This window comes from Gouania willdenowi, chromosome 3, assembly GCF_900634775.1.
Source record: "Gouania willdenowi chromosome 3, fGouWil2.1, whole genome shotgun sequence".
NCBI classification, from domain to species: Eukaryota; Metazoa; Chordata; class Actinopteri; order Blenniiformes; family Gobiesocidae; genus Gouania; species Gouania willdenowi.
In genome coordinates, this window is record NC_041046.1 from 26775344 (window position 1) to 26794978 (window position 19635).

The window sequence follows — 19635 nt, forward strand, 5'->3', positions numbered from 1 at the left end:
GAAAGATGGCAGCATTTCTATTTTACTTATTACATAGTTACATTTTTTAATCTATTGCTTGAGTTGTCTGTACATAAATTCAGGCTCAGTTCAGTATACTCCTAAAACAGCATGTGTATAGGGCTTTATCTTGGTTTTTGTTTTGTTTTTCAAAGAATTGATGGCATAGCAAAATATAATTATAAAAATATTGAATTGTTTCTTCTTTCAGAGTTGAACCTTTTTGTACATACAGTCCTCTTTTCCTTGGTGTTTCTGAGCAATGTAAAAGAGTGATGATGGACTGTAGTTGTGTGGGCAGCTGGGCAGTCCTCTGACAAAGCCGTAACCTTGAATTGGTTGTATACACACAAGTCTTTCAATGCGTAGTGACTGAATGATGTTTCCTTATTCTGCTTTCTGTCAGGAGAGCATTTGTGCTTGTTTTGTGGGTTTCACCAGGACAGCAAACATGACCGACGCCCGTGTGCTCTCTGATATAACAGCGTTACCTGTGGGTTTTGTGCATCATGGCCGTGAGCCTCAGGCCATCAGCACCCATGCTAATGAATCATATGTTAATGATCTATTGCCTGCTCGAGCCACTGTAATTTCTTCAAGGTAATTTGAGCTGATGGCATTTCTGCCCAGATTTTCGACTCACGCCTTCCTTTTATTGTGTAGCTTTTCCCACTTTTTAAAAAGTTGCCGAAGGACTGTATTTTTTTTCTGAGTGTAATGTGTAAAATCGAGGCCATTGTATTTGTATAGCGCATTTCATACACAAGGCAACTGATTGTGCTTAGAAGATACTTGACGTTTTTTTTTTTCTTTCCTTACATTCATGCTGTCTCTGTCTTTCTTTGTGTCATCCTGATGGGCTTTTTAGACTGTTTGTTCCTTTTGTCAGTTTATTTTCATTTCCTTGACAGAAGGTGGGTTGGTATTCTCATCCCCTTTTGTAGGATCTTTTATCTCCCTTGCTTGTTGTCAGCATGGTTTCCTGGTCCGTTTCTTATTACATTCCTCTTTATCACCCTTTTTTCTCCTTTAGTTCCACCGAGATTCATTTTGTCTTCTTTTTGAATAGTATGTTAAGTAGAGATTTTGTTTGTTCAGGACATTTTTATCTCCTGACATGTTTGACTGTCAACTGAGTTCTGCTGATCGCCTTTGACGTTTTTCTTGACTTCCATGTTATAGTTCTAGCGAGATTCATTTTGTCTTCTTTTTGAATAGTATGCTGACATAGTATACTTTTTTCCCTTTTCTTTTCTTTTTTTTTTAAATTCACATCTGTAAATATAAATATAAAACAAAGAAGCAGAATGCTGTGACATCAGTGTTATTATCACCTCACAGATCATCACTCAGCCAACCCTACACTGTAAAACACATTTTTGCCAGCATTTTAAACACGCAATTTTAGAAGCTTTAATGTAAACTACGGTAATTGCTGGAAGAATCCTTACAAAAAACCAGAAAACATACCCGCCACACCTGTCCTGCATTCTCTCCATTGGCTTCCTGTCTCCACCAAAATGAATGACAAAATCCTAACTAATCAATGGATGAATGGCAGTACCACTAAATAATTAAAATACATATAACAAAATCAATACAACTATGGCCTGTAGTACAAAGCTGGACTTTGTCTGATAACGCTAACTCCTGGGATTTATTCAGTGTGTGCTGTCCTAAGACGCTGGTTAACTTCTAACCGAGGTAAATCACCATGGTCACTTACGCTGAATGGCTAACCTGGTCGGGAGTAGGCGAACTCCCAATTTCCACCGTATCAGTAACTGCTCTGAAACTGCAGCGAAGCTGATAGGTTTCCATTAAAGTCAATGTGTCAATTTCCACCGGATCCAAATTTGCTCCAGCACAGCTCCGTAACTGCTGCAGCATGTTGGAGCCTTCTGCAGCAGATACGCAGAACTTCTATTTTTGCTGGACGCTGGAGCTGTGCTGCAGTGATTTCACAAAAATAAGCCTGTGCCGGACTGGACGTAGTGCATAGATACAGAATGAAATATTTGGATTATTTTCAAAATAATCAAGTAATAATCGTAATTCCATCACACCGCAGCTCTGCCCAAAAGGTATTGTAATGACGTGACTTCAGTCATTATTACAGTTTTACAGGTTTTAATGGAGGTTGTAGTAACGCCAAAAATAAACAATCAACACAAAGAACCATCTTACACCGGCATACACTCACACTACCGTGGGAACAGAATTGTTCACTAGTCTTTTCCCCGCTTACGCCCACCCTTTCCCCAGCCTCCTAGCCATTCAACACTCAGAACACATGTAAACAAAGTCACACATTGGCAGAGAAAGCTGCACGTAACCATGATGCCTTCACAGCCATGAAAGATCTCAACCATTGAATACACACAAGTGGAACATAACCAGAACGTAGAACCCAGTCCGTTGCAGTATTGCAGACCTGATTGGATGGCGCGTGCGTGGAGGAGCAGACCTGACTGAAGCACGCAATCATATTTGTTCCCTGCGCTCCAGCAGCAAGTGAGGAACGAGCAAAATCAGTAAATAATATTCAGTGAATGTGAACGCTGAACAACTAAAAGCAATACAACGCCGTCAATATCCCGTTCCACTACTAGCAGAAATCACTTTAGAAATGATACCACATAAATATAGTGTAAGTATAAGTGTTTTTGTGTTTATTAAAAAATAATATTAATGTAATAGAGATTTTAAAAAAAGCACATATTCGGACTCGGGGGGACCAGAACTTTCCGTTGATACCACGTTTGGCCCAATCCGAGCACTTTTAAAATAGTATTTTACATATTAGGATTGCATTTACTCATGGTTAAATCTAATATATATACACTCCTGATCAAAATTGAAAAATTGCAAACATTTACATTTTGCACTCTTGGATCTTAAGAAGGTTCTAAGTCGAGCTTCAAAATGCAAAAAGAAGAAATGCGAGTGAGACAAAGAAAAATTTTAGTAGGCAATTTATTGTAAACAAGAATAAAACTGAAATACGCTATTTTAAAGTTGTTGTTTAAAAAAAAAAAAAAAAAAAAAACTTTATTCAGTTTTCTACATTATTAAATGTTTGTGCAGCAGACAGAGAAGTCCATCTGCGTCAAATTTAACTTCCTCAAATGTCAGTGTGCTTGTGCCTACTGACGTCTCCACATTAAACGAGCAAAAACGCTCATTTAAATAGGTGTGATCTGCACCAGTTCTGCCCGTGCACTAATCATTGATGCAATCTTAGTGAATTCCGCGCAGCAGGTGAGGAAACTGTGTCACTAAAGGATTTAGGGAAGCAACTGGTTTACCACCCTTTATTTCAGATCTTAGTGAATCTGCCTCTTCGTGTCTAAATTGCATTTATTTATCAATATTTACAATTTGGTGGCGACTGACAGGTGTCTCTGAAAGATAAATCTGAAGGAAACAACTAAACAAAGAAAAATATCAACAACCGGAATCAAAACTTCCACTGGAAAGGGAGGTGAGATAAGCAAAGACTTACTAATCCTATCCTCCATAAACATGGCTTTATTTAATCAGTCCTCATATAGTCGTGGATTAACTCCATATGCCCACAATAATATATGTATATTTACATGTGATCTACTTCACATCGGGGGTAATGAGGAGACTCTGGGATGAAAGAGAGCTACATCAACTAGTCAGCCGACAGTTAAGGTTCACCTGATAACGATAGCAACACCAACTATTCACAGTGTGCAGCAGACCAAGATGCTAGCAGTGGTACACCTGTGGTCTGTGGATAGCCCAGCTTGCATGGCCATAGAGAGCGGCGAGGAGTCAGAGGCAGAGCACCTTCATGCAGCCTCAGGCAGAGACGCAATCAAAATACAAATATGATGAAAGCTACATTGCTATGGGGTTCACATATATTTCTACAGGTGGAGTTACGTGGCCACAGTGGGTTGTATAACGCAAAAGTTGGGAGATACTAAAACCCAGAAATATTTCAGAGACATAGGCTACCGGAGACAGAGTAAATTCTGCTCCGTACTGCATTGACAGGCTGTAATATCACCAAGTGTATCATTGTACCGGTTGTTAGAGCTACTGTCTTTATCATATTTATTCCTGATTATTGTTTTCCGAAGTTTAATAGGGCTTTATTTACCTGCGAGTAGTCCCTACTGCATATTTACAAGTTTATAAATATTATTTTGTTATTGTGCATGGTTCCTGTTATGAACATAACAATAATAATAATATAATATTAATAATAATACAACCAGTTTACAAGTGTTTCTGAGCATGAACTAAGTTGTTTGCATCCCCTCAACCTCACCTTTCCCATTAAAGTTGCATTTCACAGTTTCATGATGATGTACAATTTTCATTAATGTTATATGACAAATCAAAAAAAAAAAAGATCTAGACATTTCTTTTTTTTAAAAAGAGAGAATTATTTAAGTGCCAGTGGGCTAAAAAACTAAATAAATCAAAAAGTTATAATTCTGAATAAGTTGTTTTCTTGTGTGCTTACAGATTAATTATTATTATTATTATTATTATTATTATTATTATTATTATTATTATTATTATTATTATTATTAATTATTCGTCAACCGGATGGGTAAAATTCAGGGATACACTTCACTGTGGGGCCGGCTACGTTGTATATGACATTACATTATCATGTTTTATAAGTGTGCAGGAGTAGGAGGTACATGACTTCTGAAGGGGTACGCGACTGCCAAAAGTTTGGGAACCACTGACTTAACATAATACATTGAATAATTGATTTTTTTTTTGTTGAGCGAGTCCAAGATCCAGGAAATGCAGGACGACTTTACAGGTAAATTAAAGGAGGCTCAGGACAAGTGCAGCTGGTACTCTGATGAACTGCAGCTTTCCCGCGAACAGTGCAGAACCCTCTCCTCTGAGCTCAATGAGAGCAAGAACCAGTCCATCATGCTGTCTGCACAACTGGAGTTTTATTAAAACAATCTAGTCTGTCCTTCACTCATCACATGAAGCCCAGTGACCAGAAGAACATGTGTGACCAAAGCACAGACACGTGTAACCAGGTGTGGACAACACAACAGGTGGACAACAATGTGTGTGTCTCACAAGATCCTGATCAGCAGGTCATACCAGTATGCCAAGAAAAATAATAAATATAATCATAATAATAATAATAATAATAATAATAATAATAATAATAATAATAATAATAATAATAATAATAATAATAATACATATTTTAGACTATTTTCTCTCTTATCTGTTTGGGATGGGAGAGGGTTGGAAAAGGGGAAAGTCAGAGATAATTTGAACAAACAAGGCATTAACCTAGATGTTTGTCTTACATAACAGCTTTGGCATTAAATTGACAAAAAAAAAATAGTAACAACATTTGCTCTCCCGCTCCCTCTTTTAATTAATACTTGAATTGTAATTTAGGAGCGGAATTCTGCCTTAATGAGATTAGATCCAGTTGCTCACAGAACTCAGTAACTTCTGCCTCAGGCACAGGATAGAACACGGAAAACACTCTCCATCTTGACAATGAGCAGACTGTATCTGGCCACACCTTGAATAATTAAAAATCACTTTGCCCTGTACGTCTTGTGTTTGCATAATAGAGCCTAAAACGGCATAACTCAAGGCCCCGATGGAAAGCAGAGCCGCGCTGCTCTGAATCCTCATCCGTCCTCTATCCTCTCTTTATTTCTACCATGTGTGCTGTCATCACGCAGTGGCAAAGTTTCATCATTTTGGTTTGTGCTTACATGTGCCTTTATTCATGTCCAATCTACCCCATCACTCACTCTCTCTCCTTTTCACACTTATCTCCCAGTGTGTGTTTTGTGTTCTTCCTCTTTCTGCCTCTCCTCTCTATCTTTCCTTATGCTTGCCCCATCCTCCAACATTGTACCTTCTCCACCCTCTGATCTGGTTTAATGATCCACTTCATTGCACTCGTATAACCATTGAACCCTTATCCTTTTCTTAATCTTTGAATTTGATAAGTTAGCCTTTGCCCTGTACAGCATGTGTATTTTTGAAGTTCCAGTGGCTTGATTTGGATATAGACTGTCTCAGGTCTCTTGCTAATCTCACTGTTATTTCTGTGCTGCTGAGTGGGACATAAGGGATGTAGCATTATCAATAATAGATTGTATTTGGGATGCATTAGAGACACACTGGCATGCATGTAGAAGGCACTGCATGTCACTGAAAGCTACTACCATCTCCTCCTATGGCTGCGTGGATACAAAGTGGTGAGTTTATGCTTTTATTTCAGAATAAACAATTCTGCTTTTAATAAGTTTTGATGTTCTCAAATTTTTTTGGCCCCAATACTCCTTTGTCCAACTACAACATTTTGCTTAGAAAACTATTTAAAAACTATAGATAAGTGGAAAGAAACAGTATTTAGTGTAGTGGTTCCCCCTCCAGGACCTGTACGCCTCCAGGATTTTGAGGCGTGTAGGAAAGATTGTGGCCGACCCCTCCCACCCCGGTCATAAACTGTTTCAATCTCTCCCTTCTGGAAGGAGGTTTCGGTCCATCAGGACCAGAACTTCCAGACACAAAAACAGCTTCTTTCCCTCTGCCACCATCCACATGAACACACCCCAAGTCACCCACTGAACCCCCCCCCCACCCCACACACCCGATCACCACCTCCATGATGACATTATCTGCTGCACTGTGTATATATATATATATATATATATATATATATATATATATATTTATATATTTATCCTTTATTCTCTATCTATCCTTTATTTATCCCTCATCCTTTATATTTATCATTATTATTATTATTATTGTTGCTGGGTTGTTCTTTGTTTTTTTTAATTTTTTTTGTTGTTTGTTTTGTGCACCAACTACCAAGACAAATTCCTTGTACTGTCCTTAAAACTGTACATGGCCATTAAAAACATTTCTGATTTCTGATTTTCTGATTTCTGTTGTGGTGAAGAGGGAGCTGAGTCGAGGGGCAAAACTCTCAATTTACCGATCGATCTACGTTCCTACCCTCATCTATGGTCATGAGATTTGGGTAATGACCTAAAGGACAAGATCGCGGATACAGTTGGCCGAAATGAGTTTCCTTCACAGGGTGGCTGGGCACACCCTTCGAGATAGGGTGAGAAGCTCAGTCACCCGGGAAGAGCTCGGAGTAGAGTTGCTGCTCCTTCACGTCGAAAGGAGCCAGCTGAGGTGGCTCGGGCATCTGTTTCGGATGCCTCCTGGTTGCCTCCCTCGGAAGGTGTTTCAGGCATGTCCTATTGGGAAGAGGCCTCGTGGAAGGCCCAGGACACGCCGGAGGGACTATGTCTTTGAGCTGGCCTGGTGTCGCCTCAGGGTTCCCCCAGAACGGCTGGAGGAGGTGTGCATCGATCTGGAGGCCTGGGCATCTCTGCTGAGAGTGGGAGGAGATCATTCAAATTGTTCACAAAGAGGGCTCTTTACTTTCTAAAATCTGTACCACTTTTTGTGGTCAAACATGAAAATCAGTGAGTTATTAATGTTTTGTTGATATTTTACTCAAAGCCCAAGAGTGGAAAGTATGTCTTTTAAAATTGTGGCTAATATTTCTTCCTTACCTTTCATTTGTGTGTTCAGTTCAAACATGTGAGGAAGATTCACATAAGAATACAGATGATCAAATAAATAAATAAGTAAAATAAAAATAAAAACGTTTAAAAATTGATCTGAAAATTAACTGTAGATCTTTACATGATATTCTGTTTTGTTTATCGTTGTTGTACCATGTGTGTATTTCATCGTATTCATTTCTGCTTTCCCTTAGTCAGCATGTTGTCACATGTTATTTGAGGATTTTCCCATATTTCTGTTTTGAAATGGCTGAAAAATGTTTTAATAATACTTTTTTTTTATCAGCACATGTATGATGTGCTCCTCCGACAGTTATGAATAATGGAACTAACACAATTTCCTTCAGCTCAGCAAAACCTGATATGAAGCTGTCCTGGTTTCCAGGCTGTACGTGCCTCCTACATAGCTGCTCAGCAGCATGCTGGTTAGGACTGTCACTTACAACACAGTGCTGCTTTGTGGAACCTGCTGCTCTGCTGCTGCTCTGGTATTAGTGTGTGTGTTCTGTCATTCAAACCCCCACTCCAAAGAAACACAGCTGAAGTCATCCGGAAAAATGTCAATTTACAATAGACGGAGGCATTGCTAGAGAGTAGGACAGCACACGGGTTTAGAGTGTGCACACTATATCCATCCATCCATGCACCCATCCATTGATGGTGTGATATCTTTTGCGGTTCATGATTATACACAGTGATGTCCCGGAAAACAAAAGTAGTAGGCTAAAAAAAAAAAAGTAGAAGGCTAAAACACTGCGGAGAGAAATGACTGCGGCAGCACCGCCAATGGCAAGCAACAACTAGGACCCTCCTTACCCCCCGGAAAAATTTGCAAATATTATGCTATATGGTGGCTTTTGGTGCGTTTTATTAGTATAATTGTGGCTTTTCTTCTGTCTATTTTGTAGCACTTTTCTTAGCATGATGTATTTTCTGAAAAAATCCTGAACACAGAAATTTCACAAACTTCACAGTTTGTGAAGCGTATAGCTCCACAATTTAATTATAAATCATTGAATGTCTTTTTACATGTTTTAAGGAATACATTCATGACCTATTTGATATATTTAGAATAAATTGACTGAATTTGCTTTACACGTACATTTTCAATTCCATAGAGAAGAATTAAAAACCCCTTCAAAATCTACTTTTTTCAAATTCGATCTATGAATTATTTATACAATTAAAAATAAAAAAATATTCTTACCTGTGACGTTTTTCTTCATGACAAAGTCCAGTATTGATGGCTGGCTTGTCGTTGTGACGTTTACGTGGCATATTCATAATGGGAGAGGTGTGTGAAGCTGCTACTTGGTGGAGCATGAGATGAACTCTGACAAAAGACTTTGAGCAAGATTTAGAAAATGGCCAGTGAAAAGTGTGCTTAAAGTGTGGAAAACTTTCATGGATTTTAACTATTCTTTCGGTGCTAATTAGCATAGGTGTAAAGAGTACTGATATATCCTGCTCAAGTAGAAGTACTTTTTCTTGATTCAAATTGTACTCAAGTACAAGTAAAAATAAATCAGACATAAAATAAACAAGTTAAAAGTAGCTAATTTAAATAGTACTCAAAGTAAAAGTTACTAGTTCATTTCAACCCCGACGTTAATTGTTGGTAATAAATCTTGCCACGGTTCCCTTGCATACAGTAAACATCTCATGGATAAACTTAAAAAGGAAGAAACCAAACTTGCACAATTAGAACTTAATTCATTTTCCACAAAGGCACTTTATAAAATAAAAGGTTTGTCAAAATGAACAATTATTTTTACCAATTAACACCAGTTAATTCAATTCAAAATAAAAAAATTCTCAGGCCAAATTTACAAACTTTTTCTCAGGAACTTAGAAAACCCTAACCCTGTGGAAGCTTCTGTTAAATGTTCAAATTGACATTTTTATGACCTTAAAGAAAAGGTTGTTTTTTGTGTTTCCTTTTGAAGTTTAAGGGTTAGGTTGTCTTCCACAGCATCTCCTACAATGCCTACCTAATTTCTTTGATTTTCTTCTTTATTTAGTTTTTTTGTCGTGCTTGTTCATGCTTTCTTCATGCTTTGTGGTTTGTGGATCATAGTTTGTCTGTGCTTCGTTAAGGGTTCGTGGTTCATTTGTGGTTCATGGTTTGTTTGTGTTTAATTCAGGGTTCGTGGTTTTTTTATGCTTCGTTCATGCTTTGTGGTTTGTTCGGGGTACGGGGTTCATTTGTAATTTGTGCTTCGTTCTGGTTTTGTTGTTCGTGGTTCATTTCTGCTTCTTTCAAGATTTGTGGTGCATGGTTCGTTTGTGCTTCGTTCAGGGTTCATGCTTTTTTACGCTTCGCTCATGCTGTGTGGTTCGTTCAGGGTTCGACGTTCATTTGTGATTCGTGGTTTATTTGTGCTTTGCTCAGGGTTTGTGTTTTTTTCATGCTTCACTCATGCTTTGTGATTCGTTTGTGATTTGTGCTTTGGGTTTGTTTGTTCTTCATTTGTGCTTCGTTTAGGGTTCATATTTTATTTCATTCATGCTTTGTGGTTCATCTTTGTGAATGACATTGGTATGTAACCAAAGCGTCACATACATTTTAACCTTAAACGTAACAATTTTCTACAATTGAATTAAAACTGTAAAAAATTAGAAGACCCTGATGATAACCTCAATAAATCCAATAAAAACAAGTTATGTATCGGAGTGCCTTTGTTGTCAATAAATCTCTTTGACATCTTTACAGTAAGACATCATTAGAAATGTATGATGTTAGTCAGACTCAGAATGCATGTGCTCTTTTTATTGTTTTCCTTAAACACGAGAAACCAATCATTGTAGTGGCGCGCTCTTTAATGTTTTTTTTTTTCTGCTGAGGCTCTTGTGAGTCTGGGCATTGAACCATTTTATTTCTCTTCCCTCGTTTATTTTGTGCAACATGTGCTCAAGCTGCTGAATTCTTTAAAAGCTAAAAGTCATTGTGCAGGCCCTACAAACACAACTGAGGGGTATTCCATAAAGGCGGGTTAACAAACTCTGAGTCTATCCATAAACTCTGGGTCAACATTAAAGCTGGTATGAAGTGGGTCAATCAACCCTGAGTATGTAAACCTTGGGTTACTTACGTGCACGCGCGCGACAAAAAGCCATCATCAATGGATCAGAGATTTAATCGAGCTGCCATGGCAACCAAACAGAAAATAGTGATTTATTCACCGTAATGGGTGAAATAAGCCAATGTTTGAGGAATATGAGCCTGTTCTAAAGGTGTGTTCAGTCTTCAGTGACTATAGTGGCTTAAATCACCTGTAATTAGTCACACTTTTTGGTCACTTCATCACTTTATTGCTTCAGTGACATGACGAGCGGTGAATAATATAAATAAAATGTGTCTGAGGAGACGTGTCAGCAGCATAGGATGGCTACATAGAGAGCCCTCCTGTTACACTGGATATAAAGACAGTAAATGCTGCTTGATATCGCATCATTTATATTGACTTTTTATGTAATATTGTCACCAATTATCATCTCCTCCTTTATATTATCCACAGGTTTGTATTCAGTGAACTTTACTACAGACGTCAGTAGATGTTTTAATGCAGATCAACCTCAGTGTCTTTCACTTAATGATCTACATCTACAGTGTTAGAAAGAAAACTACCGTTTGCACAAAAAAAAAAAAAAACGTAAAGCAACACAACATTAGTAATGATGTGAAAACGTCTGTGGTGTGTGATGTTACTAATGTGTTTCAGAGAAAAGTGTTAAGGTTCATTAAAGTTTTCAGAAACGATGTTCAGGTGGGTGGAGCCAGGTAGAAACCCAGGGTTTCTTTGATAAAACCTGGCAGCGACCAGGTTTAGTTCACAGACAATGTTGCCATGGTAACATACTCAGAGAAGAACATACCTCGCTTTTTGGAATGGGATACTCAGAGTTTCCCTCATTTGAGCCTGAACATACTCAGAGTTTGAACATAACCCGCTTTATGGAATACCCCTCAGAAGTTAAAGATCTTTCTTTCATTTTTATTATTATTTGTCCTGTTCTCGTATCATTTCAGAGCAAAAGGAATAAGCCAGCGGTGGATCCTGCCAGCTCTCCTGAGTCTGTGAGAGGTAGAGGCGAGAATAAAGCCATTAAGTAAGTGTTTGGCAGGAGATGAAGGTGTATGGAAATTATCTATGATGTTGCAATATTGTTAACAGCCATTTTGGACGGCAGAGGAAACCTCTCAGCTCTCTGCATGACGTGGTCAACCCTATTATATACAGTATATATATATATATTGTGTGTTTATGTATCAAAATTAGTTTGTAATAAATTATTTGGAATTGTGGTGAATTTGTGTGAAAATTCAAATAATTAAGGTAATAAAAAGCTTTACTTTATAGCTTGTTTCAACCTGTTTTTCTGTCTCAAAATACTCTCAGACATGTATCTATTCCTGTACAGGGATAAACTGGAGGGCTCACTTTCTTGAAATACAATACTTAAACGGGAGAAAACAGAATTGAATGTCATCTTTTTATTCTGAGCACATTTAACTGTGGCTCATGTTTTTCCTGCATTTTGCTCTGAGATAAGATTTCTGAGATATGCTGATATAATGTTCTAATATAATGTGTGTTTTTTTTTTTTTCCTACAACATTTATTCCCCGTTTCATTGTGAGCTTTCTATCTGTGCCTGCAGTGATCTAGACAGAGACTTTTGGAATAACAATGACAGCAGTAATGTCCAACAGAGGTGGAGCTCCTACCCTCCTAAGGAGTTCCTCTTGAACATGTCTCCTTATGCTCCCTACGGAGACCCTCGCCTCACACCCAAGTGAGTCTCAGTTCTGGTGTGTATGGGACCCATCTGTCTGTGTACACCGAGCACCACATGACTCATTATCAGGGATGTATTCAATTATTAAACCCACTTTGTGTGTTGTTTATTGTAATGTTTGGCCATTTGTGTGTATAGATGTTGAACAAATGATATATACTGTATTATTGTTGGCTGTAAGGAGACTCATCTGACAGATTTAAAAGGGCACAATATCCTATTTATAGCAGTGTCTTCTTTCTAATCTTTGGCTATCCTCGTGTTTTATTTAAATCAAGCGTCTCCAGAGCAAGCTGGCATTTAGTATGCACAGCTGTCCTCGGAGCGTCTGATCGTATCATTCTAAGCTTGTCCAAAAACATTTCTGTGATTTCCTGGACTGCCTTGACATTGACAGAAATTCGGATCTGTTCCGCACATGATCACTTTTAGATAGAAATTCCTAGCACTGATTTCCTAATGTATACATTTATCTTTTTTGAAAGTAAAGATTTGCTAAGGGTAACATTCCAGAAACACTTACATTTATGATGGATGACTGGAGAACACGATCTGGTTGTTTCTGCAAACACACATAGATGAAAAAAATGATAATTATTAAAAAAATATATAACATTTTGCACAGTGAAGCACAGATAACACATTCTAATGCCCTTACAGCCTTAACCTCGCTGCCCCTCATCTTTCAACCTCTCATCTTATTAATGTTTATTATTATTATTATTATTAAGCTAACGTAAACCTCGGACAGTTGGACACCTTTACTCCAACAAAGAAGAATTGGGTCATGATCATTCTTATTTTCAAATATTTGAGATGTTGTGTTCATGGAGATATCTATGAAATGCTCTCTAGTAAAGAGTTTGTCACTTAGTTTTACTTATAATTACTAGTTGTTTCACTCTGCAGACGATTGATTATTAGCAATACAATAATACTGGTAAGTTGCCCACATTATTTGGCATATTAAATATTGAAAGAGTTCAATTTCCACTGGAAGCGGCCAAAATTCGCTATGCGATTGTGAATGCACATCCTTTTTTGATCACCACTCATAAATGAATGAATGAAATTTCCTTCGTTTATTGCAATTTTGAGCACTCTAATGTAAGAGTTTAAGCCATAAAACCACAAACACCCAGGTACTGACTTGCGTTAGTCTTGTTTCTTGCTTTGCTTCCTCCAAGATAGCAAAATTCTTCTGGTCGACTGTATATCTGGTCCAGTGGGCCCACACCTGGCATCCGGCCCACATACCGGATGGAATGATGGCACTTGGGCGCTCTGCTCCTGTTTGCCAAATCTTGGCTACAACTAAGCCATCACAATGCCAGATGTCAGCCAAGAACAGACCAAATAGATTTGGCACTTTATATAGGGGTCACTTTTGGCTCACATTCAGATAAGTCAATGCGAACTTGCCATAATTCAGCAAAAACTTCCCCACATATGTCACAAGATAACTACGTTGGAAGCATCTTATGTGAGCCAATTTCGGCTCATATCTATTTTGTATGGGCCAGAAAAATGCCAATAGTGTGGCACACATCCGTATGATCTGGGCTGTAACTGGAAATGGTTACAGATACATGAGTGTTCCAGGCCATTGTGTTCTTTTTGACAGGGAGTTGATCAACATCGCTCTCATGCTCTTGTTTTTTAATTAAAGTTGTTGTTTTTTATACTAATTATAATGTGTGTTTGCCTGAAGGCCATCAGAAACCTGGCTTTCGATTGGAAGCTGGTGTGTTTTAGTCGTATAGATCCGCACCAAATAACACTGTCAACATGGTTTGTTATGCTGGACCAATTTATTTGAATTAATCTGCATTGATCTTTTTTTTTCCAACCAGGCTCAGAAGTTTTTTGGGTTTTTTTTTTTTTTTTTGCAATTGAATCTTTTTCAGTGATAAAATATGCTTTGGCCACATTCTTCGCGCTAATGCACACCAGAGGAATGCAAATAGAGCTATCTGTTCGTTTAACTCTCCCCTGAGCATGCACAAATATGCAAATTCACTCTAATGTCCTGCTGCCACTTTATTTGGTTGATTGTCTTTGTCTGATTTTTCTCACCGGTTTGTTTGTGCTTGCGTGTGCGTGCATGTGTGTGTAAAGCTCTGCGTTTTCACTCCTCACCTCTCTCTGTCCTCCCTGTTGTATCTTCAGAGCTTTGCGACTGCTGAATAGTCTAAAAATAGTAGCACTGCTAAACTGGAAAGTTGGTAGATTTCACATCTAATTAGTTTTTAGTATCATCTCACTGTGTGAATTGCATCTAGCTGCATCTCACACAGCAAGACAATAAACAAAATCATTTTCCACAAACATATATTAAACATGTAGTATCTCAAACTCTCTATAGAGAGATCTGTTTCTCCACACCTCATCGAGAATAGTTTTTAATAAGATGGCTTTGGTGTTATTTCTGGAATATCTTTATCAGATGAACTCTCTCTCTCTCTCTCTCTCTCTCTCTCTCTCTCTCTCTCTCTCTCTCTCTCTCTCACTCACTCTTACTGTCAGAATAAAGAAAACTTTGGGCAGCTCATCAAAACTTTGAAACCGAGAAAGGAAAAAAAAAAGAGAATCGCTCAAGAAAGCATGAGCGTGCATTAAAAAAGCATGAGTTTTGACAGATTATTCACAAAGTGAAGTTTTATGGCTTGAAGCAATAGTTGTCATCAATTTTTAAGTGATGTACCCACCTGAAAGAAATCAGACAAGTTTCTCTTCACCAACACAAAACATTTTCAGTCAAGGCAGGACGTGATTTTCAATTTAAGCAATTGTTAAAACAGAGGAAAGTTATGCACCCAATGGAATACCCTCACAAACCCCCAAAGTAACACATCCTCTCATTCTTTTGATTTCTATCTTACACTTTTTCTTTTTTCTTTACTTGTTTAACCATTGGTCTTCCTATAGTGCCTGAATGTTGTCGCCCTGCTGTTGCGGTTACCCTGCTGCTGCCTGACATGTGCTTTGTCCTCACTGGCATGGTCTTGTGGTCAAGTTGGTTTCTTGTCTCTGTGACGTCCACGTAGAGGTGAACTGGGATGGGTTTGTGAGAAATGAGTGGAGGATTTGTGCATTTATTACTGTAGTTCTGGGATTATAACAGAGCTTTCTTCTGCTGCTTTTTCACTACCAAAGTATAGTAAGTTTTTTTTGTATTTCTAAACAGAAGTGATTGTGTGCACTGTGCAATATATTTTCAATATTTTGGGGTAGAAATAAACAGTTCCAGAGTTGATTGCACTCATAAGAAGATAATGATGTTGAGCATTATTTGTTGATCGCCGCTCTGACCAGGAGCTACCTCACCATCTTATTGGATTCATCTGGTTGGACACAGAAGTGTCTTTCTTGAGTAACTAAAACTTTTCTTTCTTTTTTTTTTTGCTCTCCGACTGTGCGTCTGTCTCGTCTTTCTCCTGTTTTGTGTTCCGTCGCGGTACTTTCTTCTGTCTGTCCTTGTTGTTTTGTTGGCGATCTACTCCATCGTTCCCCCAGTGGGGCTGACAAGGGTGGGCAGTGTGGTGCTGGACCATTGGGTGGTGCTTGCTCTGAGGCAGGGCCAAGTCGCAGTGACAGCGTTCGCAGTATGGTGACGGGCGGCAGCAAGGCCGGGCGCTGGCAGACGGTCCAGAGCCACATGCATGCCGGAGGCCTGCGGTTTGGCAAGTGAGTGGTGCATGGTTGATGACGGGAACGCATGAGGGTTTACATTGGGCATGACAGGACTATCAGATAGTAACAGAGAGCAAAAAGGCACTAAAAAAACCTGTGTCATGTATCCTATTAAGACGCACTTCAAAGCAGATGTATGTCCGAAAGACAAGTCGTTGATCAGCAGGAGGAATGTATAATGCATGAATAACCCGACCTCAGAGAAAATCATTAGTCTTAAAAGAAGCATGTTTTTGTCATTTACTATTCAGCTGTGACGTGTCAAAAATAAATCCACATAGTGTTGTTATTCTTTTGTACTGAAGGTGTTTACTAAAGATCCTCAAAAACAGCACTTGTTTATCCAAAATAATGGCAATAGCTTTTGAAATGCTGGGAATGCTGCAGAAAAAACACAGATACATGATGTGTTAAGGTCAGTGACGTGCCGTGAGCACTAGGGTTGGGTAGGCAGGGTGTTGCAAATTGAGACCACCAATGTCAACACCAATGACAATTCAGAATCAGAATCAGAATCAGAATCATCTTTATTCGCCAAGTGTATGTTGTACACACGAGGAATTTGACTCGGTCAACTGTGCTCTCTCCAATAGTGAAAACATTCAATAATAAACAATCAACTAGAAAAGATGATAATAAGTATAAACATAAGTATAAATATAAACAGTAGTTAGACTAGAATGTGCAAACTCGATAAAATAACAAGATAATAATAATAATAATAATAATAATAATAATAATAATAATAATAATAGTATAAAAATTAAAATAAATAAATAAAAAATAAAAATAAAAAAAAATATAAATAAAAAAATAAGATAAAAAGAAGGAAAATAATAGAAAAGAAAGATAATAATAAAATATAATAATAATAAAAGGAAAATAGTGCATTAGAGCATTGATAAGTAGTGCAGGAGAACATTTAAATTAAAGGTATGTACATGAATATTCTCAGTGTCAGATTGATCCAGGGTTGTTATGTTTGGTTCCAGGGTTTTTTCACAGGTTTTTTCCATATGTTTCTGCTGGCAAGTGTTGAATCAATTCAACTTTATTTGTATAGCGCAATTTACAACAAAGTCATCTCAATTATTATCAAAATATGAAATTCACAATAAGAAAGAAAAAAACCCAACAAGATCCACATGAACAAGCATTTAGCCATCTAGCAAAATCAACGTCGTAAAAAACCATTAAAGAAACATAACAATTATTCAATATAGCCTCCATACTCTCCCAACAAGATATATCTCATAACACGACAGCGCATTTGTTGTTTGTGTTGGAAACAGAGAAACACTGAGACTGACAACAGCAACAACTCGGAACAGCCTCAATGAGGCGCATCCACAAAGCCAATCCAAACATTCACTGTGGCAAATATGAACAATGTTCTGACCTTACCTTTGCTGAAGGTCTGGTATCTCAGGTGTTGGTCTCCCATCTTTTAAAAGCTGTCGTTTTTCCTCAAAAGAAAGTTTATCTATCATCTCTAGTGCTGTCATCCTGCCTGTAGTGTTATCCCGCCCACTAGCTAGAGAACGTAGCAGCTGCGGCTACGCTCCATCAATTCACTAATGCACTCTTACGTCTAATGCACGGTTACGTCCAAAGGCAAAGGAAATAGCGATATTTAGTCATTTAGGCTATGAAAAGCACAAAATGCTGACACTTTCAAACATATAGGTACCGTAGGCTAATCAAAATATCAATTCACCCTTGGGTAGGCACTGCCTACCTTGCCTGCTCTGACTGCACGTCACTGATTAGGGTACTGATATAAAAATGATCTGTTGATTCCTACTTGTTGCCACTGAGCTCTGTTCTTAGCAGGCATGGGGTGGGGGTGAATACCTGGAAGGACATGCTAAATCCTCATCAAAAGGTCCTGCTTTTTGAGGAGGAAAAACTAGCGTCTTAGAGAGCTGACCCCTGAACCACCAGCCTGCCATGTGGAGCCATATCTTTGCTGCTCATACTTGAGAAACATTTGGACATATGGTTTTAAAAACAAACTACACGACATTTGATTTCCAGACATGTCAGTTAAGACATATTTTTAATCATTTGTGACATTTGAGTAAATATATGTTTATCACGTAAATAAATTGGGTCACAATGTATGTGAAGTTTTATATATAATGTTGACATTACACTGTCATTATCTGTCATTAGCATGAAGAAGGTGTCATGAAGGCTGTCATTAAGTGTTGCTTGATAAATTATGACACCTTTGGAGCTATGTTGGCATTTTTTGGATTAGGTGGAGGGATCGAGTGGGGTTAGATAGGGTTAGGGTTAGGGTAACGAACGACACTTAATGACAGCCTTCATGACACCATATTCATGCCAATGACAGGTGTCATGTAAGTAAGTAAAGTGTTCTAAATATAATAAATTGTTATATTGATTGTATATTTTTATTATTCTGAATATGTATGCCATTATGTCACCAAATAATCTCAAGAATATCATAGCTATGTAATGTAGCTCATATAAATAAAGAGCTTTTTTCCCCCTGCATAATGACTCACATCCGCCACCTCTCTGTAGATGTCAAACGATTCCACACAAAGTCTGCATTTAGCTTTCTTTATCCTTTCTGGGTCTTTAGCCAACCAGTCTTTCTATTTGGGATTTATGAGCCAGTCGTCAGATAATTTACGGCATTTTGAAAAACTGTGTTTGGACCTAAGCTGTCCATCAAAGTAGAAGTAAAACTTGTTTACACCTGGACAGGCCTTAAATGGATTGGATGAAATAAGAGCAGATTGATCAATATCTATGTAGATATTCTTAGATTTATGTTTTAGAAAATAGAACAGTGGCAAAAGTCTTGGAAACAAGAATATTTCCCCATACACTAGTTTCCATTTTTCATACTTTTCCAGTACTGGAAATTTATAAAAATCAAACTCAATTTTTCATACTTTCCATACTTCCATTGATTGTTACAGTGTTTTCCAAACTCCAGAATGAAGTTTTTAATGATACTTTTTTAAAATTTAAATAATCAGTTTTTGTTAACCAGAGAAGGTGTTGTGGTTTGCACTTACGTCTCACACATCAACAAGAAGGCCCTGAGAATGTTTGGTTTCATTCATGGTGAGAGTTCTAGGACATTTCTGTGGGGAGTTTGCATGTTCTCCTTTGGCTGTGTGGGATTTCTCCCGTTACTCCAGTTTCATCCCACAGTTTCAAAATGGAGTGAGATCATTTCCTGTAATTCTGTGCCCACCGACAAACAGACCCTGTAAAGATGACTGTTTGTCACATGACCTTGCACATAATGCCAGCTGAGATAAAAGCCATCAGCACTACAGGATTAAGTGGGATAGAAAATATTTTGCACTCCTAATTATTTCTGAAAAATCATATATTACTATCATTTATTCCTAATTATTACAAAATGCTTCTTATTCCCAACGCTCCATTTATGTTACATTCCTGGGATGCATTGGATATTGGATTAAATATTAGCCAATTGTTGTTGGTACAAAGTTTAAAGTTATTCAATAAATGACTGTTTAGTTGAATTAATGACAAAG

At 37.9% G+C, this 19635-nt stretch overlaps 1 protein-coding gene across 5 annotated transcripts in view; it reads left to right on the top strand.

Annotated features, from left to right (window-relative positions):
* The window catches only part of syt7b (synaptotagmin VIIb), a 115769-nt gene that overhangs the window by 54127 nt on the left and 42007 nt on the right, over positions 1-19635 (top strand). For 4 of the 5 annotated variants that reach the window (XM_028443009.1, XM_028443007.1, XM_028443008.1 and 1 more), the window contains exons 3-5: positions 11626-11705; positions 12257-12391; positions 15911-16081. In XM_028443009.1, coding sequence (XP_028298810.1) covers positions 11626-11705; positions 12257-12391; positions 15911-16081 — 386 coding nt within the window. The remainder of the gene's footprint in view (positions 1-11625; positions 11706-12256; positions 12392-15910; positions 16082-19635) is intronic. The other variant, XM_028443011.1, reaches the window with a different exon arrangement.